Source organism: Cyprinus carpio, chromosome B25 (assembly GCF_018340385.1).
Source record: "Cyprinus carpio isolate SPL01 chromosome B25, ASM1834038v1, whole genome shotgun sequence".
NCBI lineage: Eukaryota > Metazoa > Chordata > Actinopteri > Cypriniformes > Cyprinidae > Cyprinus > Cyprinus carpio.
Genome location: NC_056621.1, coordinates 20,316,904 through 20,340,347, shown reverse-complemented (window position 1 = coordinate 20,340,347; position 23,444 = coordinate 20,316,904). Strand labels below are relative to the sequence as shown.

The window sequence follows — 23,444 nt, the reverse complement described above, 5'->3', positions numbered from 1 at the left end:
AGTCTTTTACTTCTGGATTAAGTACTAGTAATCCCAACATCTAAATATTATATACAAAGGTCCTTTAGAAATAAGAGGAAAGGCTTGCAAAGGCACAAAGTACTTTCAATCGAAAAGCACAATATGATTAAAAAAAATGTAAATGATGGATTTGTGCAGAAATGTATTTTTGTTCATAATACATACAGTATGATTTTGACGTAAGCTGGAGCATCAGTACCAAAAAACACAAGAATGGACAGATGATTATTTAATCAAAAGACATTGATTCTGCTGCCTCGATTTGAGAAAATATTGTTTCTTCTTAATTGGTCCTTAGGTTAGATGTAGTGTGAATCTATATGTCCTACACCATGAGGTAAAACACACACATTCTTCCACTCTGATTCCAGAGTTTGAATTTTTTTTTTTTTTTTTTATGGCTTTGCATGGAACCCAGGTTCCAGAACATTAGCCTATATATCTCACAAAGAAATATCCAGGTCATATTTCACCCCAAAATAAAAAATAAATAAATTTTTCATATCTATAATAAAAAAAAAAAAACTGTAACAGCCATGAAAACCATTATTTTTTAGCAAGCATCGATTCAATTCAGTAAAACAAATAGTACCAATATGCGTAAAATTGTACTTTATTTAAATTAATCTTCTTTTTTTTTCATCTTTCAATAACAAGAACAATATTTATTGTTAGATTTAACAGGCTACAGAGATCTATAACTTTTATTAAATGCATGTATTTTGGGGTGAAATATGGCAAAAAATTAGTCTGTGTGAGATTCACCCACACCCAAAACCGGTCTTTTTTTTAATTGTTTAGAAATCAACAATATTTCAATTTCACTTATACCAAACAAATAACAATCTCCATTTTGTAACACAGTGATGGGGACAAAAACCATCATTCCACCGCTCTGAATATCAACATATGAAGTACAGTACTGCAGATGGGACAATTCACTTTTAAATGTTTCAAATGTACATAGTACATTTCAAAATTCAGTCTTACAAAAATACTGTATGTATGCCTCACTTGCAGGTGAGATATTATGTTTTACTACAAAGAGAGCAAGCTTTTAACAAACTGCTACCTCACAAAGGAACAGCACACTTAAAACAGCCGATCTACTATTTACAATAGTAATTATGCACATTTTACATAAAGCGTTAAAAAAAGAATATAAAGTCAAGAAAAGATAAGAATGATGTAAAAATAACTGACTTATCAAAGCAAAGATGTTTATGAAGATTTTAAATATAACTACCTCACATTATGTTTGCATGAGAATATTGTCAATGAAAGACTGCATGTGTCTATGAAGTAAGATGTCAAATAAATGTGATTTAATAAAATATCAGCGCAATGTCCTAAAACACAAAGACCTCCTCAGTGAGGGTGTGACAATGACTTTCAAAAGAAATGAGGAAAAAAAATGCTTTGAAATGTCATTATAAGAAATAATTAACAGCTCTAACCATTTAAAAAAACAAAACAATCAAGACTGATGTAAACAACTAATTAGTATCAGTTATGACAAAATGTAGCAGCATTCTGTCAATATCAAACCCTGTACGAGTTACTTTACCAGCGTACACTACCCCTTCTACACTCGGATGATTAGCCTACTTGTAGAGAAATCTTCCAGTTAGGACACATGACTAATGATTTCTGACTGGTAAGAGCTTTCATATTTTCCAAAAGATCAATTGTAAAACTTGTATGATGAGATTGTCGTGCAGTGATGTTATGAAGCCATCTCGTCATCATAGCTTGTTTTAAACTTGGGATTTTATCTGATTTTCTCCTCTAATAACTGAGCCTCGAGTCTATCTGATCGTAGATGAGATTTATTGTAACTTGGGGCTGGGGGTACAAACCAATCCCTTCTCAAACCCTCAAGGAAATATGGACCTAACTTACATTTTAAGCTGCCCAAAAAACACCCTCATAGTTGTGATAGTTCAAATAAGCAATAAATATCCTATCATTATTTTTCTAACACTCCTGTCATTCCATTCAGAATTTGTATGACCGCTTCTCTTCTGTGAAACACAACAGGCACAATTCTGAAGAATGTTTTCACTGCTCTTTCCTGTACAACACAAGCATTCAATGACCTAAACCTGTCAAACTCATAAAAAAAAGCAAGTACACAATATTCCAAGTTTTCAGATGCCGTGTGAGAGGAACAGACCAAAAATTTCCATGATAGCTCTCAAATCGCATTCCTCGAAGCAAAATACCCTCAATTTATGTTTTTGAAGCACCACGGATGAAAGAAGGTCATACCAGTTTGGAACGGCACAGAGATGAATAAATATTGATTTTCATATTTGGGTGAACTATTCCTCTTCCCAGGCTTGTGCTTATTTGAATAATCACCATTAACCACATGCAATTCAAAATCAAGAACATAGCTGCATCTTATATAGTACAAATGTGCTCCATGACTTTCTGCTGAGCACTTAAACAAACACAGTGTAGACGCTCTGGTGGATGATAATACAATCTGTTCACATATCACATATCTCAACGGCAATGTTGCACATTTTCACATCCCTGATAGGAATTCATGTCTACAAGTTGGACCTCTTGATCATTTAAATAAAATTAAATATAACAAACCTTAAACAGAGGAGAAGGGGAGGAGTGATTTACATAGAGCATCTTGACTTTAAATGTTATGTGAAAATGGAGAGATTAGATGGACATGTCAAACATTCAAACACTTAAAAAACATTAAACATGGCTCATGAAATAGGCTATATTCTGAAAAGAGACACTAAAGAGTGATGAAACACAAACACATTTTTAGAAAAGCATTATGACTATCAAAACATGAAACGCTTTGACAGCCACGTAGACACACATGGGTTACAAAGCTAAAAGGGAGAATTTCCGGTAGGAACTCCCTAAAGTGCTAAATATTTCAAATTCATTCACAATGTATTAGTATCTCAACGGCAACAGAGAGTTTTTGAATTTATGTTGTACTAGGTTGGTTTCTACTGGAAAACAGATTAATGATGGCAATAAATGGACAAGATTCAAGTGGAAGTCAAGAACACAATACAAAGTAGCAAAGTGCCAATATACTTAATGGCTTAATGGGTCGCATGATATGTTGACATGCCAAGCAGTGGCCTCAATGAAGTGGACCCTTTTTACGTCCATCAAGAAAAAGGAGCTGTGACGAGATCCATACGTAACAGGTCCCACCAAAACAACACATTACAAGCTTTCAGAAACATAGATACAAGTGAAGACCCCCCCCAACTGAGACAACCCCCAAGGTTAGTTAATACCTACACATGACACAAGATATAAAGAAACATCAACAAGCAGTGTGGACGGTGGTCTACTGGATTGAGGTGTCGGACTACTTATCTTTAATGGTCCAAGAAATCCCTAGGAAGCGTCTTTTCCTGCTCCTGAAAACGTTCCAGAAGTTCGTCTATCTTATCATCAAGGTTGTTGGACTGGTCCAGTAAGGGGTGAATCTGTGCGCTAGTTTGAAGCTGGGTCTGATCCGAACCAGGATGGCCCATGGTGACAAGCTGATCTGACAACGACGGACCAGGAGAATTCATAAGCGGTCCACATTCTAATAAAAGAGAGAATAGGCTTTTTGAGGCTCAGAATGGCACCTTCTGCGATCAGGCAAATTAAGATTTTTTTTTTTTTTTTTTTTTAAGATTTAGCATTTTCTCCTTTATTACAACACAGATCACTTTATTAAAACACCTGCCTATAGTCTCAGTAATCATGAAGACATTGATTAGCTTGTTCAGGTGTGTTTTATTAGTCTTGAAGCTGAACTCTGCAGGGCTGTGGCTCTCTAGTGGCCCGTCCACATGGAGACAGGTTTAGCTGTATACGTAAAAATTTTGTATTGTATCTGCATTTTGTCCATATGGATCCAGCATTCTGGGAGCCTGAAACCACTGTTTTTTTTAACCGGGCCCAGAGCGGATAAATCTGAAAACGACACCCTTGCGTTTTCATATATGTACAGCAAATCCGTAAATTTTGTGAAACGATGATGTCATCACACCACGTCTTGACCCTAAGTCAGACACAACTACATCACATAACAACAACACCATGAATAAATAATCAACACCTGTATTTTTATTAACTAACATTAACACAGATTAATAAATAGTGTATTAAGTGTATTGTTCCATGTTCATCTTTGTTGTTGTGTTGGGTTTGTATACAGCGCGCAAGGTTTGTGCATGATCCAAATCATCTTCTCTGTTTTTAGTGCATCTATGTGACAGTATTACAGCGCCACATACTGGTCCAGTATGTATACTACATCATTTTGAGTCAGTTTCAGTGGTTTTGTCTGTACACAGATATTTCTTGAGATGGCACCGTGTTTACGGAAGAACGAGGGAAAAAAAGATCAGATAGGGAAAGCTCTGGCTTCATGTGGATGTGGCCTAGGACAGAACTTGCCTACTCATGGACTAGATCAATGATGTCCAATCCTGCTCCTGAAGTGCCACTGCCCTGCAGTATTTAAAGCTAAGATAGAGCTAAACTCTGCAGGACAGTGGCCCTCCAGGACACAGTTTGTACACCCCTGGACTAGGTCAAGGACAAAATAAACTTCCAGAGCATCTCCACATGTACCAATGTTACCATTATTTGCTAAGATTGCAATTCTGACATAATGTTGTTGACCTAATAGCACTTGCAAATGGGAATCTCAGAAAGAACACACCCACTTCTAAAGAGCGTTTTTGATCAGGATCACCTTCCAGAACAGTGCCTCTTAAACCTGTCCTGGGGACCCCCCACAACTGAACATTTTGTCATCTTCTAACACCTGATTCAACTGTCCAGCTCATTTAATGGAGACTGTGAAACTTCAATTAGTTGTGTCCAATGAGGGAGACATACAAAAAATGCGCAGTGTTGGGGGTCCCCAGGACAGGTTTTAGAAGCACTGCTCCAAGGAATCTTTTGAGCATGATTGCAATTATGATTTCATGTTGACTTAATTGCACTTACCACTGGGAATCTCAAAAAGAAAAAGTCCTGCTTGTCCTGACTGTCCAGGTTGGCTGAGAGTTCCCCCAATAGCTGTCTGAAAGAGTTGACTGGGAGGTTGCTGAGGGGCGGAAGATGTGGTGTTCTGGAGACCGCCACCAGCCACACCACTCTGTCCACTAAAGACGGTGGCTGCTGTGGCAGTTGTAGGTAACTCCTGAGCACTTATACCACCTTGCAGGGCTGAAATTGCTGACTGAGGCAAAAAAATGTTGACAGAAGGTTGGTCCGTAGGAGAGACAGGGGTTACGCTGGTGGCACTGGGGACAACCTGCATAGGTTGCTGGTCCTGAAAAAGTTCTGTCCGTGTTGAAGGCATACTGGCAGAGGAACCACTCACAACGGTGCTCTGGTCTTGAAAAGACATGGGCTCTGCTGAGTCTTGTTGGGCAACACTCACAACACTGGCTTGTGGAAAAATAATTGGTGTATTCGGAGTTGGCTGGGCTGCTGAGGCGGTGGATTGGTTTGAAGGGTTGTTCACAGTAACGTTTTCAGAGCTGGGAACAACTTGCATGGGTTGCTGCTCCTGAAAGATATTCTCTGGGAGACGGTCACTTGCTAGTGAAGCTTGGTTCTGGCCACTGAATAGCAGAGCCTGGGGCAGATCATGGGGATTAATGGTTGTGGTACAGAACAATATGCCTGTCTGTGTTGGTGGCTGTGCCTGATTTGGGGATATTGTGGCAATATTTGGAAAAAGAGTGGCCTGTTGGGGTGTTGCCATCTGTTGTTGTTGGGGAGACTGTTGTTGTTCCATTAGGGTGGACAACTGTGCTTGTCCCTGAAAAAGTGAGACAGACTGAGCTTCTGTTCCAGTTGTCTGCATGGGCGTGAGGAAAGCTATCTGTTGCTGTTGCTGGTTCAGGTTATTGTCCGATGATAGCTGGCTAGGCAACACATTCTGTGCAATAAACAAGCTAGCTGAAGGAGCCTGTTGATCTGTGGGCAGATTGGTGCTTGTTAGCATTGTCATGGTACCAGGAAATAAGGTTGCTTGGACTTGTGACTTTGTGGTTCCAAAGAGTACTGTCTGTGAGTCTTGCGTTTCAGTCAAGGGGTTATGACTCTGAAAAAGAGGCTGTGGAGGTGAGGGTTGAGAGGATGGCTGCTGCAGAAAGCTTGATGACTGAATGGTCATAAGACCCCCGGTCTGTTGGAAAAGAGTAGTTTGCTGCTGCAACTGCTGCTGGGGTGGGTTCTGGAGGAAGCCTTCAGAGGGCTGCGATAGAGTATTAGTCTGTGTGGAGCCTTGCTGTTCGCTAGAGAAGCTAGGTGTGCACTGCATTGGAATCTGTGTCTGCAAGAGCTCTGACTGCAATTGTTGCTTTAGGTTCTCTATTACTTCCTGATGCTGAAGAGTTTCTAAATTTTTCTGATGCTGTTGCTGCTGTTGAAGATTATCGAGAACCTTTTGATGCTGCAGAGTCACTATAGAACTTTGTTGCTGAATGTTTTCCAGGACATTCTGATGGTGCTGCTGTTGATGCTGTAGATTCTCCAAAACTTTGTGTGTTTGTTGCTGCTGAATGTTGCCAAGAGCCTGTTGCTGGAGATTTTCCAAGACCTTCTGATGTTGCTGCAAATTTTCAAGAACTGTCTGTTGATGTTGTAGATCCACAAGTGCCTTCTGTTGCTGATGCTGCAGATTCTCCAATATATTCTGCTCTTGCTTCTGCTGTAGCTGGTTTGTTAGAGTGGTCTCATTTCCACCCAACCTTAAACTGTTCATGTTTTCCTGGACATGTTGCTGAAGGCTTTCTGCAGATGGTGTCGGGCTATAAAGTACAGAATTTAGCTGTTGTTGTGCTTGCAGCTCTCTTACTGCCCTCTCTAGCTGTGTAACACCATCCTGGGGCAAAAGAGCCTGAACTTGTGGCCGCTGGGATGGAGGATTCCGAGAGTCTATGCCCAACAATACCATTCCACTTCCATCTGCACCGTTATCCTCTGGAGACAAAGTTTCTGGGGTTTCCCGCAAGAATTGCTGAGGGACCTGAGGGGGAACAGGCTGGAGAACTGTTGTGTCTTCCGACAAAGACACTTGGAACGATGCAGGTGAAGGTATGTCCTGCTTCTGTATGGTGGATAAGGTTTCTTGAGTTGTAAATATTTGAGCTGATGGCTGTTGTGAGTCAACAGATTGTAGAGCAACAGGACTTGGAAAAGACTTGGTGGCAGAGGGAAGGACAGTACTTATCTCCAAGATTTGTTGGGTTGAACTAAGGGCCTCTACAGGCTGCATTTAAGAAATTAGAAAATGTGTTAATTTACATCCCCCATTCATAAAATCAATACTTTGCTTGGGTAAACTTCGTAAACTGAAGGATTTCAAGATTAAACGTGGAACTTGAATTACAAAAGGATGACAGTACCTTAAAAATGTCTGAAGGTGCTGCATTACAGGAAACTTCCATAGGTTCTTCTCGTTTGACCATAGGTAACATTAAGACATTGTTTAGACAACTGGTCTCAGTTTGCATTGCTGTAAACAAAGTCATTAAATATGAGTTCAAACTTTAAAGCTTTATAGAGTCTATCAAAAAAGTTAAAAGTGTAATGGCAGCAAAACATGAAAATATTGATAATGCCACACCTTTTATCTGCTCTTCAAAGGTACAAGCCTTGACTGTGACTGGCAGTTCTGATTTCACTGGTATTTCAACCTTATCTGTATGAAAAGAGTTAAAATAATGAATGATGGCATCATCTGCTGGTGCTAAAGTGCAGTTGTATAATACTGTCCCAAAGGGTGTCACCGAAACAAAATTTCACAAGGAACAATTGATGACTCTTGATGGAAAATTCACAAAAACAATAGCATGTAATCTTTAACCTAAGGTACTTCCGTACAAACTTAAGAGTACCAAAGCAGGAAAAAAAAATGCTTGAAACTGCATTCCCTGGCAACAACAACAACAGTAACACCGTGTCCTAAATACACGCGATGCCACAACACACGATAAAAGGTAGACTATCTTTTCCATGTTAATGGAAAGAGACACAGAGGAGAAACACAGAGGAGACAAATTGTTGAATAAAGTCGTTATTTTTGTTTTCTTCGTGTACAAAACGTATTCTCGTTGCTTCATAACGTTACGGTTGAATCACTGATGGTAGATGGACTATTCTGACGATGCTTTTCATACTTTTCTGGACCTTGACAGTGTAATTTATTTGGCAGTCAATGGAACAGTCACAAGCCTCCCGGTTTTCATCCAAAATATCTTAAATTGTGTTCCGAAGACGAACGAAGCTTTTACGGGTTTGGAACGAGTGATTAATGCCAAGATGTTCATTTTAGGGTGGAGTATCCGTTTAAAAGTGAACATTTATGGCAGTCATGGCCCAATTGGTCAGAGAGTCAGGCTTATAACCTGAATCTTGCGATTTCGAATCTCATGTCTGGCAGGGATTGTCGGTGGGGGGAGTGAATGTACAGCGCTCTCTTCCACCCTGAATACCATGACTGAGGTGAGACCCTTGAGCAAGGCACTGAACCCCCAGCTGCTCCCCGGGCGCCACAGCAATATGGCTGCCCACTGCTCCGGGTGTGTGTTCACTACTGTGTGTGTGCACTTGGATGGGTTAAAATTGTGATTATGTGATTGTGTCATCATACTTTTCCACACGTCACTTCACTTTTATCTGAAAATAACAACAGATAGTTTACCGCAGATCTTAAAAACAAATTAAAGCAAACATGTACGTTAAAACTGTGAACTCAATGTGAACCAACAAGTGTATTTCATAACAAAGATGGTATCAGTCACCCAGTATGTATTTTTAATAATGTTAAAGTAAAGGTTTCATAATTATAAATTAGATTATAAACTTGTCCATTTCATCGGAAGTTTCTGCACTTCTGAATGGCTGTGTTATTTGATTGATTCTGTCACATTGCTTTATAGCTTCGCGTCTGGTGTGGCCAGCAAAATTCCTTGTCGCTGGATTCTTGTCGCATTTGGTTAGGACACGGTGTAAGAGTGGAGGCACCTTATTGTGTTGCAAAGCTCATCGAAAAAGGCTGGAAAACCTCACACAATTGGTGAAAATTAAATTTTATCTGCTCAGTACAAATTTTTTTTTTTTTTTTTTTTTTTTTTTTGTAGAGGGCCGCAGAAACGTATGTGTTTGGTTGTGTGGTCTAAGACTATCCAAAGAAGAAAAATTACACACTTTGCTTACGGTCAACACATCTTCACTATATTTCTCATTAACTTTTGAGCTGGATATCTGTTGATATCATAAATGTATCATCTCTTCACCAACCTGTTAGAGGAGTGTAGGTAAAAGGCTGTAGATCATGTGTTTTCCCTGCGTTTGTCACTACAGCAATCCCGACGGACACCGGGGATGTCACTGTCTGGTCATGATATGGGGGAACCTTCACCACTAGATGATTCTGGATCGAATTATGTCGAAAAGATGCTTTAGTCAAGATATTTATGAATGATAAGTATTACACAAAAGAACTAAAAAAAGTAAAGCTGTCTCCTGCACTTGCCTGATGAAAAAGTTCCATGTCAATTTCTGCTTCTGACTGCCAGCCACTTTCATCTGAAAGGAAAATGAAGGAAAAAGATGTACTTGGGTTCAAAACATATTGTACACTTGCACTTTAACAGAAAGGAGACTGTTTAACATACAAGTTAAGCAAGCTAAATTTCACGTCTCATTGCCATGTGTGGGGCATTTATAGTGCTTGTTAGATGTAAAAGGCATTAGATGATCATGCATGCGATACCTGTAGAATTTTCCTGAAAAATAACTTTTGTTCCTTTGAGAAAGTTCTTGCCGATGATAAAGACTTCATCTCCACCTGCGACAGAGCCACTGTGAAGACTCTTCTTAAGGATTTCAGGCACTCCAGCTGGTTGAGCTGAAAATGTGACAAGAGATAAGTCACAAATGTGGAAAATAATATCCCTTAATATCAAATCTATACCCTGATATCCTTTGCACTTACTACATAAAATAGGAGAGGAGAGGGCCTGGAGGGTAAGGACAGATCCATCGGCTCTTGGGATGTTGACTCTGAAGGCCAAACGAGCTCGAGTGCTCTTCTTTTTGGAGCCAGCAACCCCTATACGAGCTTCAACATCGGCATTCCTCAGCTTCAAGATTCCAACACAGTCCACGCTGCCAAGACACATCACAATACACTTTAACAATACATATTAACTAAAAGAGACTGTAATTGCCACTGGAAACTACAGACAGATTGATCCTTACGCTAGGGTCATAGAGTTGGTCAGCTCAAGGTTTACTTCAATAACTGTGGTCCCTTCGATATCCACTTCCTTACAGGCTGTTGTGTTGCGCCCCGTCACTCTGCAGGCTTGATAAAATCCATGGGGCTTCACACGTCCAGCGTCATTAGCCACAAACACTTGGAGCACCACTGGTTCAGTGACTCCCTCTAACTGATGTGCCATATTTAGAAACATTACCACAAAAACTGTATTATCCATAAACGCATATTTGTCCAGATAATATAATGTGCATTCAATTCTTACTTTGATTGTAGGAAATCCTTGCTGGGTACGGTCTTTGACGGATCCCCTACTTCCCTCCGTCAGGTATCGTGCTCTGTGCTGTGTCTCAGGCTGCATCAAAATCTTCAGCTCCTTCCCTTCACTCTTCTGAGGGTATTGAATGGAAAGAATGCCCCCCTTCTGATTGTTTGACACTTCCAGGGAGCTAAAGGTAAAATGAAAAAAAAACATTAATACACTCTAATAAAGCAACTACATAACCATACAGTGACTCGTCTTCCGTGACATGTTTTTAAAGGATAAGTTCACTCCTGAATTAAAATTCCCTGATAATTACTCACCCCCATGTCATTAGGGGCTGGGCAAAAAAAAAAAAAAAAGATTTTCCGACTAATCGTTTTTTTAAATGACGTTGATTCGATATCGATTCTCAAAAGTCGCGAATCGATCTTTTCTGGTATTTATTTCAGCAAACATTTAAAAGAAGATCTGATTAATGTAAATCTTTTCATTAGTCTTCTCCACTAGATGTCACCCTCTTATTTACCTTGTGCTATGTTACAACAGAAAGCCTGTCACTCATTCAGCGCTTATCATAGCGGAGATACTGTTTACAAGAACTAAAAACAAAGCAATATGTGTGATTTGCAATGCTCAGGTTGAAATGCAATAGTAATACTACAAATCTGCAGAAGCATTTGACATCACCTGTAGAGGCGCCAAGATTTCTGGAATGAATGAATGAATGAATGGATGGCGGATGGTGCGATGCACTGTTTAGTTTACTAGACACTTTCTAAAGTGTTTATTATGCCACAGTCGACTGCTTCCGCTCCTTCCGGTCTTGGTATGTGGGGTAAAGCAGCGCTGTTTTATCATACTAGATGTGTTTGAAAGTTCTGTTATAATGCTTCTCTGTGCGGTCGTCACCGGTCTATTAAAACGCACAACATATTAAAGCGTCTTTGGTGTTGCCATGTTTTCTACAAAACAAAACCGTAAATCTAGGGGTTATGATGTCATTGGCAGGTGACACAATGACACTATGGACACGGTCCGTGTCACTAGTTAAAATTGCTTATTTCTCTGGATTTAAACATTCTTCGAATCATTTGGGATAATGTAAGTACACAAGTCAGAAAAATATATAACACTGTTCTAGTGGTTTTTCGGATATTTTAATAAAAATAAAATTCTTACATATTGTGCCTTTAAGACTCGATGTAACAACTACTTCTAATAAATATTAATACCTTTATTTTTAAAGGAATAATCACATTTGTTTTTTGTAATTTTAACAGTAAACCTCTGTTGTGCAGCACTTTGTTTGTCAAAAAATAAAAGGGTTTAATTTTCATTTGATTAGGATCAATTAAATTAATGTTTTATGGCTTTATTTTATCTGATTACCAGAAAAATTAAGAAAAGCCTTTTATCTGGCCCTATTATTGTTTAAAAAAATGGACCCTATACAAAAAAAACAGGTTCAAAATACAGGCCTGTAAACTGATGTTTACTGTTCATTTATTTATTTTTTTAGAAATATCAATAGCATTTGTATTAAAACAATTTTCACTGAATGTAATAAAAAATAAAAATCGAGAATCGAACCAAGAATCGAATCGAGAGCTTGTGAATCGAAATCGAATCAAATCTGGACATCTGAATCAATACCCAGCCCTACATGTCATCCAAGATGTTCATCTCTTTCTTTCTTCAGCTGCAAAGAAATGAATGTTTTTGAGGAAAACATTCCAGGATTTTTCTCCAAACAGTGGACATCATTGGGGATCGATGGTTTGAAGGTCCAAATTGCTGATTGCAAATTCACTATCTGGACTTCATGCATTACGTAATCACGTTGAAAAGGTCATGTGTGACGCAGAAGGACGTACCAACACATTTGGTCCCGTTGGTCCCTGTTGAAGTCCACTATATGGAGAAAAATCCTGGAATATTTTCCTCAAAAACCTTAATTTCTTTGCAACTGAAGAAAGAAAGACATGAACGTCTTTGATGACATGAGGGTGAGTAAATTATCGTTAATTTTTTTTATTCTGGAAGTGAACTAATCCTTTAAATTCTAAATCAAAACAGTTTTAAATTTTTTTGAGGTCAAAAACAACAAGGAAGGTCACCAACCTCACTTTGGGTGTGACTTTGGCGTCTGAACCCAGTTGTGAAAGAACAAAGTGCGGCGCTTTAGCGCTGTCTGCATCAAACACATCCATGCCGGCTTCATCCCGGGCCGCAGGCTTTGGCCCCGGCCGCTGACGAGGAGTTCTCTTGCGAGACTTTCTGGGCACTTCAGTATTGTCGTTGTACGAATTGCTGCTGCCCATGCTAAAGTTGGACACAGAGTCATCCATCCACATGCTGCTGCTCTGCTCCGAGTCCGGGTTGGGAAGCACATCATCCTGGCAGGACATGCGACTGTCATCCAGCAGGTCCTCCGGAGGGGGCGAGATGCTCAGGACGGTCCGCCGCTTCGAGGGAGTCGCCTGGCTCTGTGTGGCTCCGACAGCATCTACCGCACTGATAGACACCACTGATCCAGGCTCCACACCCATCCTCTCCTGCATCCCCTCCGCGGCGGGACCGCTGTGGAGCCTGGAAGCCTGCTCTGGGGCTGAGGTAGCAGAGAGCATGCTGGGACAGGAAGGAAGTGTACTGCTGAGTCCTCCAGGGGAGGAGGCAGCGGCGCAAGTGGCAGCAGCATCTGTAGTGTGCACAATGCAGAGCGTTAATAAAACCTGTCCGTGCAAATCTGGCTAGCAGTCCCGATCAAGCAGTGAAACTCGACATGATATCTAGTCATTGCCCTTTATCTGTTTTGAATGTCTTGTTAAAATTAATTCACTAATTGATGTAGGCCTAATTAAGCTGATGCATTATCCAATCCCCTATATCTTTCTTAAATGTATATTAATTCTTCTTTGGACCATTTTGTAGAATCTCAATAATGGCCCAATTACTAGTCCTATCACAAAAAAGAAAAAAGTAAACATGCGTAAGGGGTATACAGAGCATTTGTTGTCACTTCTGCATAACCCAGTGATGATCTATTTTAAAAAAGCCAAATTACATTGGCCAATGATAACTCTGAGACAAATGCATGCCAATTGGGCAAACTGGTCTGGTACTGGTTGATAACCCAGTGCTGATCTATTCAAAACAGCCTCTCATAGGCAAATAATATTGCACAATGATAATTCTGAGGTGTCGACTAATGCATGCCAATTGGACGATTTGGTTGGGACTGAACGTAGCCATGGAGACAGAATAAACAAGCTTCTGACCTACGAAGCAGAGAACTGCAGACCATTTTATATGCAGACTCTCCCTGATTCAGAGGGAACTCCCTGGAATAAAAACGACAAATGACAGCGAATAAACAATAAGTGCTGGTCATCCAATGTAGATATCAGCAAATTTTGGTCAGAATCATTTGAGCAAAAAAATCATAATATTCATAAAAACATGTTTGTTTGTTTTAAGATTACAAATTTAATGGGCCAGTTTTTTACAGGATTTTACAGAATCAATAATTGTTTTTCTCACAGTCCTAATTTGGTGGTGGATTTGGTCTTGGTTGATTGTTTTACCTCAAATTTATTGCTGCAAAAACACTGATATTTGTCTGGGCTGCTTCACTTAAAGATCCCTCAGCTTCCTGTCAAAACAGGAAGTAGTGTAACGTTAACCTGGCTACTTGCAAACATATTTGCAATCACAGTATTGTCTTTTAATTGGGACTGGGCAATATATTTGATATTATTTTGCTGACCAAAGCAAACTTGTAAATGTCAAAGTGACTTTTAATGCGTAAAGCAATAAAACAAGATATTTTAATAATGCCTCTAATTTAAACTTACACTTAATAATGACTAAATCAAAATTATTTGTTTACGTCATCGCTTTAGAATATTCACAGACATCCTTCTGTGGCACTGGATTTTTCATGTGCCAAATGTTTTAATACATATTTTGATGTTGGCATAAAACCGAAGTGAATTTTCAAGTAAAAATAATATTTTTACATTCTGATTAAAGATTATGATCAAAGCATTTTCGTAAATAATTAAGAAATTAAATAGGCTCACATATGATGTCATCTCAATCTTAAAAACTTGCATTTATTATGCATTATGCTGTTAATATGTATTCTTAATAGGGCTGTCAAAAAAAATTACAATTTCGAATATTCGTCAAATTTAAAAAAATATCCACGTTCGAAGGCAAAAACGTTGCATTCGAATTTTAGGTCTGCGTCAGCCGTCAGGCAGCCTTATCAGTGGCGCACGAAATGCGACGACGATGTAAGTGTCATTGCATTTTAATGCTTTTGTTAGCCTATCCAGTTGAACTCACTAGATGCAGCGCTGCGTTGTTCATTCAATATATTGCGGAAAACGAGAGCATCAGTGTGGAGATGTTGTTTACGTCAAAACCGAAACCAAGCGGTTCACACGGAATGCATATTTATCACATTTTCTAGAGGGACATCTATCAGCATTGCACTTATGTCTCGTACAAGAGAGCGGCATGTTTAGAAAGCCATGTAAAAATGAATGCAAGTCCAACTTTTAAAAAACAAGTCTCAAGCTTTATGGTGGTTTTTCCCGATCCCACTGTCTCTCATGTTTTTATACATACGTGCATACTGCTGTTTTTTTCTAATTGTTTATGAAACTTTATTAATTATATATGGTTTATAAACATTATTTTAAACATATTTTTCAAAGATTGTTGTGTTATTTTATTACGCTTTGAAGAAACGTGCATAATATTTTGCTCTATGTGCCTTCATGTACCCTCAGGAGAGAAACCAAAAGCCTTTTCCCCCATAACTGAAATTATGCCTTTTAAATTCGAATACAATTTGAAATTTGATTATATTTAAGTAGAAAATTAGAATTTAGTTTTTCAGTCATTTTGACAGAAATTATTAAACATTCTCTTTTAAATTCAATTAATAAAAAACATTGTGTTAAACAGCTACTTTTTGTTGTATTTGATTGACAATGCTGGAAAAAACTAAGTGTTTTTTAAGAGCAAATGAATACATAAACAAGATTTAATAAGTATTCATATATAAAAACAGATTTAAAGGTTTTTTTGCTATATTGCCCAGCCCTACTCCGATTAAAAGCAATTGTATCATTAGCTGAGAGAAACAAAGGCCTCCAAAAAAGAAGCAAATGGATTAAGAGAAAAGCTCCAAATTAGGCCTAACGCCAATATAATTGTAGACAAAGATGTAAAATAACCTCTTACGAATTTAATTTTTTTCCCAGATGTCACCTAATGCGCTAAGGACCACTGCCAGCCAGTAAGTGCTGTTAATATTGCCTTGACTGGCTCAACCATAACATGCTCTCCAGACGCCAGAACATGATCTGAGAAAAGTCAGGAAATCACTTTACCCCACTGACAGCAATAACAGGAAGATGTTTTTAACTGGTTTAGTGGGACGGGTCAAGAAAGACACTTGAAATGAGTTAGTCTGCAAAATAATCGGACATGATCTAAACAGCCAAAGGAGAGAAAAATAAACAGTGAAGAAAAGAAACAACTAGAAATGTCAGGACGTGCAGATGGGTTTTAAAAAAGTGTGATATCAAGTGGAACAGGAAGCACTAGTCAGCAGCACTAGAAAGGAAAGAGTACAAACACAAATGCTGAGACAGAAAAGAAAATGATAAACACCACACCACTAAAGAGAAAAGTGAAGTAAAGATCCAAATATCAGACAACGTTAAGCTTCACAGGAAGTCAGCTGAACATCACACACACAGGACTGAGCGAAACCGATTAGGAGAGTCTTTCTAGCTTGAACAAAAAATGACTACAATAAGAGGGAAGGAAGGAGCGATGTGAAGTGTGTCCTACCTGAGGCCAGGGCAGCCGGAGGAGGAGGTCCGGCCTCTCCGCCGCTCTTCTGGCTCATGCTGGGCTTGTCCTGCTGTACGATCGAGGGCAACTGCAGCTCTTTAGGGAGCAGGTCATACACTGACTCTGAAACACACAGAAAGTGTGAGAGACAGTCAGGGTGAGGTCAAGATGAACTAACTTGTACTAAGATATGCTAACAAAGAACAATAAATCTTGAGCATTGATCAAATCTTGCAGCATGCAGCAACACCGAACATTTATTTATTTATTTTTACTAAATCCAGGTTTAATAAATATGCATGAACAATGCAACAAAAATATTGGTGTGCGCCTATTAAGTTACAGTCTGTGAATCGTGTAGGCGAGTTTAACAATAAACAAGTTATCATGTTACCACATGACTTGTTTTTAGCAGCAACTGACAGCAACTACCATCACAAAAATTTATGAATGTTATATTCATAATCAAATCTAAAAGACCCCCCCCCCCAATTTTTTTTTCTTTTTTAAAATAGAACATTTATAAATAAATTATATATGTGCAATACATAACATGATCCAATAACAACATAGTGTATAAGGGTTTTGACTAAAACCAAAAGCAAAATTTATAAGTAGAACCATATTAATTATTTTTTTTAATATAATATAATAAACATTAAGTTAATAAGAAACTTTTTTTTTTTTTAGCTACTTGCCCTATAAAAACCCTATATATAAACTATATTGAAAAAGCTATATTAGCCAGTCAATTAAATAAATATTTAAATATATATATATATATATATATATATATATATATATATATATATATATATAACTAGCAACTATAAATCTGCCTCATATCATATGCTTCATAATTAAAAAAAAAAACCTGGAACGCTGCAGGTCCAGCACATGTAGTTATATCATGAGATATTAACCCTGGGCACGGCCTCTTTCATGCGCAGCAGCAGATATTTAATAAGCAGAGGAGGTGTTTATGATTCCCAGAGCTCTATCTAGGGACACTCTGTCCCATGATGCCTGTGTGCCTCCTTCAGCATGTTGATGATTACAGCGCTGTTGACAGGGAAGCACTGAAGTGATATTACCATGACAGCTTCTCTCACATTACCTGGAAACCCTTGATAGATGACTGGGCCAAACAAAACAACAGAGTTACCTCCCATAACAAAACAACACTGGTTTCGCTCTCAATGGTTTCAACACTGTTTTTACTCTAATTTCTGAGTGATTACTAGAGGTCGACCAATAGGGGATTTTGCCGATACCGATAGCTAGGTTGGACCACACTGGCCGATACCGATTAATTAAACGATAGTTTTTAAAATGGATACTGAACAAAAACTAAAATAGTGCTTTATTAAAAAAAAAAAAACAGTACTGAATCATACTAGTAGCAGTAATAATAATAATAAAAGTTATAATAATAGTAATAGTAAATGTTGAAATTACCACAAAATCCATTTTATTTTTTCCTAAATTCCATTTTATTTTATTTTTTTTCCAAATTTCGTTATTTCCATTTAAATTTTTCTGGATTCTGTTTTAAGAGTTAAAGTTTATTAATCAAAAAGCAAGTCTAATTAATTAAAACTTATACATTTTCACATCAATTTAATAAAAGTTTAACAAAAATTACATGTTTAGGGCCCTATGAAATGTTTATTTTTTTCTCATCATATTTTTGTTACCAAATTCTGTGTTTTAGCATGTCTGATTATTTGAATCCATAACTTAATTTATAAATTTTTCTCTTAAAGAAGCCTTATGATTTTTTTCCCCTCAAAAATTCTGTGTTGTGTATAATAAAATTTCTGGTTATCAAATGAAGGCATGAAACATTACTGAAAATTTAGCAAACTTTTTTTGGCAAACAAAGGGGATTTACTATTAAAATTAAAACAAGGAAGAAATGTTGTGTGATTATTCCTATAAAAATAATGGTTGTTTTGATTTTAGTAGTAGTAGTAGTAGGCTGTGTACATTCTACTGAAAAATAGACCAGACTTTTATTTTGACGGGTTGCCATGAATACCTTTACAGTTCTGTGTATGTAATATGAGGCTAGTTGTACTCAAATCAAACGGTCAGAAGCTCATGAAAGCTCTCTCAGAGCAGTTCTGGAGATGTTGTTCATGTATTTACATCCTCATTTAGAGAGACGACAGAAGCTGAAATCACCGCGAGCATCACACGCACTTCAGTATAAATGAAACCTCGCGTCTGCGCCATTCATTAGTCACGCAGACCATGCAGGATTCATATTTAAATTGACTTTTGCGGCTTAATAGTAGCAGATACTAGTCCATATCGTGATTTGATTTAAGTGTAATGACCTACTTTTGATTAATTAATTCAAAATTTGACCAGTTCCATGACATTCCGCATTAAACTGAATTCTGTTTTTATGACTGGATTCTGTCCACATATTTAGCACAACACAAATAACGTATCACACACACAGGGCACTACAATTATACCACCACAATGTACACTCTCACATTTTAACTGCTTCTATTCTTGAACACTTGATTATTATCTTATCAAAATTAAAGAGCATTGCTGAGTCTAGGAGAACTCACCAGTATCACACACATCCGGACGCTTCGCGTTCAACTCGAGCAGCGGTCTAAAACAGTTTATTTCATCACCAAACGGACACAAGTTTACTTCAAGAGTGAACAATGTGGCAAAGATAAGTTTGAAGTTCAGTGTTTAAAAAAACGGAGCAAACGGAAAGAGCGATCTATATTATAGCTCTATAAATGAAGCATACAGACTTTATAAGAGCCACAGAAAGACAAACGTTTCGATGAAAATGCTCAATATACAATTCACTATGTACATTAACAATGATTTGGGGCGAATATAATGTAATTTAATGGAAAACTATGTGAATGGGGCTCTGTGGCGCGGCAGGATTTTCTGTCAGCTTCATTTAAATCCGGGTCTGAAGTTTCTCGCTGTGTTCAGCGTGCAGCGTTACGTGTCTAAACAAATAGCACATGGTGTCAGTGATTTCAACCACTAGAGGCCGCTCTCGCACTGTATAATGAAAACAGACCCTTCTCAGCCGCACCAGCAACAGATGCAACCCGGAAAACTATCGGCATGAATTTTTGCCGATAACCGATTGTTCCAGCAATCAACTATCGGTGCCGATTAATCGGCAAAACCGATACATCTGTCGACCTCTAGTGATTACACTGTATGCTTTTGTAACTTTATGACTGTAATAATAATTATTATCAAGCTTGGCTAAATACAGATTATTTTAACTTTCATGAAATAAAATTGATGTTTATTTGCTTTGTTGTTGTGAGGAGTAAAAAGGTTAAGTAACAGAAGAATAAGCATGTGGGATTTTACACAAAAATTACATTACTTAAAGCAAATCTCAGTATAATTAGAGACAAAATTACTTCCCCTATTTAAAAAAAAAAACTGTAACATAAAATTGTGTCATTTGGACAGTTTTTCCAGCAAGGCAGACAAGTAGATTTTATTGCAGTGTAAACAGCATGTGACAGATTTAACATTTCAACCGTGTTACAAAAGTAATTTTTAGAAATGATTTATATATATTTCTATGTATTATTGTTGCTAGAAAATATAAAAATGGCATTTCAAGGTTTTAAAATATATTCAGACCAATTCTGTGGTAAATCAGTTTAAAAAAAAATAATACAAATTGACAACAACAACAAAAAAACAGCTTACATAAATATAAGACTAGTTCATGGAAACCTGTTTCCTATTTTCCTCTGAGTAAAAAAGCAATTGGGAATAGTGTTTTAAATTACAAATAAAGTTACACTGAGACGTAAAGTCCAAATGTGAGACTGTGATTTAGTTCAAATAACAAGAAATAATGTTTTGACATTTTTAGAGTCTCAAACACTATTTAAGTTTAAGATATATTCAGACCAAGAACAATAAATATATGAGTGTTGACACTAATGCACAGTAATGTTACACTTATTATAAGCACATGCTGCAGTTTTGTCATCTGCTGCTTTAAAAATGTGCAAGCTCTTTAAAGCAGGATGGTCAAAGTTTTTATTATCCATCAGCTGAAAAAAAGAATGCCTCTGTATCGTTATCATTATAGCTGTAATGTGGACCTTGCTGTTCTCATAGAATTAATACTTTATTGCTATAGTTTCTGTCCTTGGTGTGAACAGGCCATTATTCATAGAACAATTTCAGGATCAGTGTAGCATTCTGGCACAGAGGGACCCAGAGATGGAAATCAGAGCCTGAATCAACACTCCCCTACAGACATGCTTTGTAAATAAAAGCGCTGGTGCCTGTAGTGAAACTGAAGCCGCGGTCAGCAGGTCTGCATACCACATGTTCTGCATTCCTGCTATTTTGACACTATGCATCCCTGGACGACAAAAAGATAATGGGATGGTCCGACTCTCCTTAGCCTAGGCAGTGTTTTATATTGCAGGAATTAAATCTGTTCAAAAGAATTCGAAGGACAGGAAAACTTCTCTTGGAGCTGGAGGCCAAAGTGTCACAATAATTACACACTTCATTTTCATGAACGCTGGTTTGTAAAACTCTACCAAACGCAGGTGGAGCCACATAATGAAAGCAATTCTCCTCAAAGCAATTTCTAGAAGAACCTATTAAAGGGGTCATATGATGTTGCTAAAAGAACATTATTTTGTGTATTTGGTGTAATGCAATGTTTATGCGGTTTAAGGTTAAAAAACACATTATTTTCCACATACTGTACATTATTGTTTCTCCTCTATGCCCCGCCTTCTGAAACACGTCGATTTTTACAAAGCTGTTCTGAAAATCGAGGTGTGCTCTGATTGGCCAGCTATCCAGTGCATTGTGATTGGCCGAATTCCTCAAGCGTGTGACGGAAATGTTACGCCCCTTACCGTACTGTGATGCCATCTCCCGGCACGACGAGACAAAAACAGTAAAACCCATTATAAACGAGGCATTTGTTGCATCCAGTGGGGACATAATTACTGATTATAATGACTTATACTGTCTTTTTACGCGTTGCGTTGTGTATCGCGCCTCGTAAACTAGGGTTGTGCCGATAGACGATAGTATTGTGTATCGACGATAATCAGAGATAGCGACGAAAGCAGATGTCTCTGTCGATAGTCAAGACGATATTAGGCTCATTCTCCTATAAATGTATTAAATTATAATAATAATTATTATTATTTTTATTAGGTGGCCTATTATAATTCGGCTATCAAACTGCCCAGCTATTTCACTTCAGCACCGCATTTCACACACACACATGCACACACACACACACACACACGCGCGCACGCGGAAATGAGCCAGTGAAGAAGTCTCCATCCACAAACAAACGTACATCGTCTGCAGATATAAGGTATTTTATTGCACTTTAACAAGTAATCTGAATGTCTTATATATGTGCAATATTTTAAATGAGCCCTCACTAACTGAGTTTAATGCCAGAGTTATATAACCTTGAAAGGCTTTGTTTTTATAATTGGAAAATTAGTTTGGCTGTAACGCTCAGACAACTTGCAAAATAGTAAAACCAACATGACAAAGAATCATGAAATTTCTGAAAAAATTGTGATATGATATTTTTGACATATCGCCCACCCCTACCCTTAATTAGTTACTAGTATAGTTAGCGTTCCCAGTTAATGTCCTTAAGGCTGCTCTGTAGTCGCAAATGTATTGTAAAAAAATCTGAAGGACATTTTCATCTGCACTGTTGTCCAGACAGACAGACAGAAATACATAAATAAATAAATCAGTTGCTTAGAAAAGTAACAGCATGCCTCTACTCACCAAAATGCATGATTTGAAGTGTCATTCATGTCAGTAATGCAAGTAACAATAGTACTGCGTATGTAATAGGTACACCTATATCTTAAAAATAAGACAGTCAATTCACATTCAAATCTGCATCCTTAATTTGCTCGAAAACCCAAAAAAAGACTTAAAAAGACTGTGGCTTACAACACGGTGACCATCTGTAAACTGTATCTGTCTTAAATCATGTTTACTGTACTTACTGTACATAAGCCACAAACTTTGTCTATTCACATCACATCAACACAGGACCATCACATGGTCAAATCAGCCAATTATGTGCTTACCTTTTAATATGATCAGTCAGCACAGATTCAGCAGCATGTTAGCGGTCAAGCTGAATGTGTTGCAATTGCCAGATGAAATATTAATTATAATAGCTAAGGATCAGTTTCTGCATATGGCATCATCGCCCATGCCACTGGTCCAACCTTTATAGTACATAAAACACGTACAGTGGGTGTCTGAAATACTTTTTTGGTGTTAGACAACAAGTCTTGGTTGTCTCGGAGCCACGAGTAACTTAAAATGTGTGTAAAGGTAAACAAACACACACCCACTCTCTCACACACACACGCGCGCGCGCATGTATGTATTGACTCACACACACGTACACATATAGGCTCGCGTTCACTCATACATATGGGCATAGTGACTCACATATACACGTTTATAAATACACACAGCTAGCGCGTGCTCTACTCTCGTGCTAAGAGACGTTAGCAATTCCTCATGTTTATGCACAACTAAACGTCTCAGTGAAGACGAACGCAACTCTAAATGAATGGAGGATTGGTTTGGAATCATAAAAACGCGTTCTTACCTTTGGAATAGAGCGATTTGGGAGAACTGGGGTCGATATCGGCGCTCAGAAGAGATATAAAATCAGAGGGCATGCTAGCATGCTAAAGCCTCATGAGATCAGAGGAAACGACTCTTATCACTCTCAGCTTCAAGAGCAATGCATACAGAAAGAGAGATGTTTCAATCATAAAATCCTTATGATGGGTTTACAGCACATGTACTGTAGTAAAATTCACAATCATGAACGTTTTAATATGTTTTTTCCCCCATATGATTAGCTAGCCAGCCATAAGAGCCATTCACCTTATTTCAGCGACTCCTCCCCCCTTTCTGCGCATGCGCACC

General features: G+C 38.0%; 1 protein-coding gene across 4 annotated transcripts in view; it reads right to left on the bottom strand.

Annotated features, from left to right (window-relative positions):
• The window catches only part of nfat5a (nuclear factor of activated T cells 5a), a 24,424-nt gene extending 980 nt beyond the window's left edge, over positions 1-23,444 (bottom strand). Inside the window, exons 1-14 of one of the 4 annotated variants that reach the window (XM_042753319.1) lie at positions 16,455-16,582; positions 14,168-14,235; positions 13,862-13,924; positions 12,705-13,281; positions 10,584-10,767; positions 10,300-10,490; positions 10,034-10,206; positions 9,812-9,946; positions 9,572-9,624; positions 9,337-9,469; positions 7,661-7,735; positions 7,440-7,549; positions 5,026-7,303; positions 1-3,607 (exon numbers count right to left, since the gene is read on the bottom strand). The exon at positions 1-3,607 is cut by the window's left edge and continues 980 nt beyond it. In XM_042753319.1, the coding sequence (XP_042609253.1) occupies positions 3,393-3,607; positions 5,026-7,303; positions 7,440-7,549; positions 7,661-7,735; positions 9,337-9,469; positions 9,572-9,624; positions 9,812-9,946; positions 10,034-10,206; positions 10,300-10,490; positions 10,584-10,767; positions 12,705-13,210 (4,053 nt within the window). In that variant the 5' untranslated portion in view covers positions 13,211-13,281; positions 13,862-13,924; positions 14,168-14,235; positions 16,455-16,582 and the 3' untranslated portion in view covers positions 1-3,392. Of the gene's footprint in view, positions 3,608-5,025; positions 7,304-7,439; positions 7,550-7,660; positions 7,736-9,336; positions 9,470-9,571; positions 9,625-9,811; positions 9,947-10,033; positions 10,207-10,299; positions 10,491-10,583; positions 10,768-12,704; positions 13,282-13,861; positions 13,925-14,167; positions 14,236-16,454; positions 16,586-23,118 lie in introns of those variants that run through there. The other 3 variants (XM_042753316.1, XM_042753317.1, XM_042753318.1) reach the window with 3 other exon arrangements.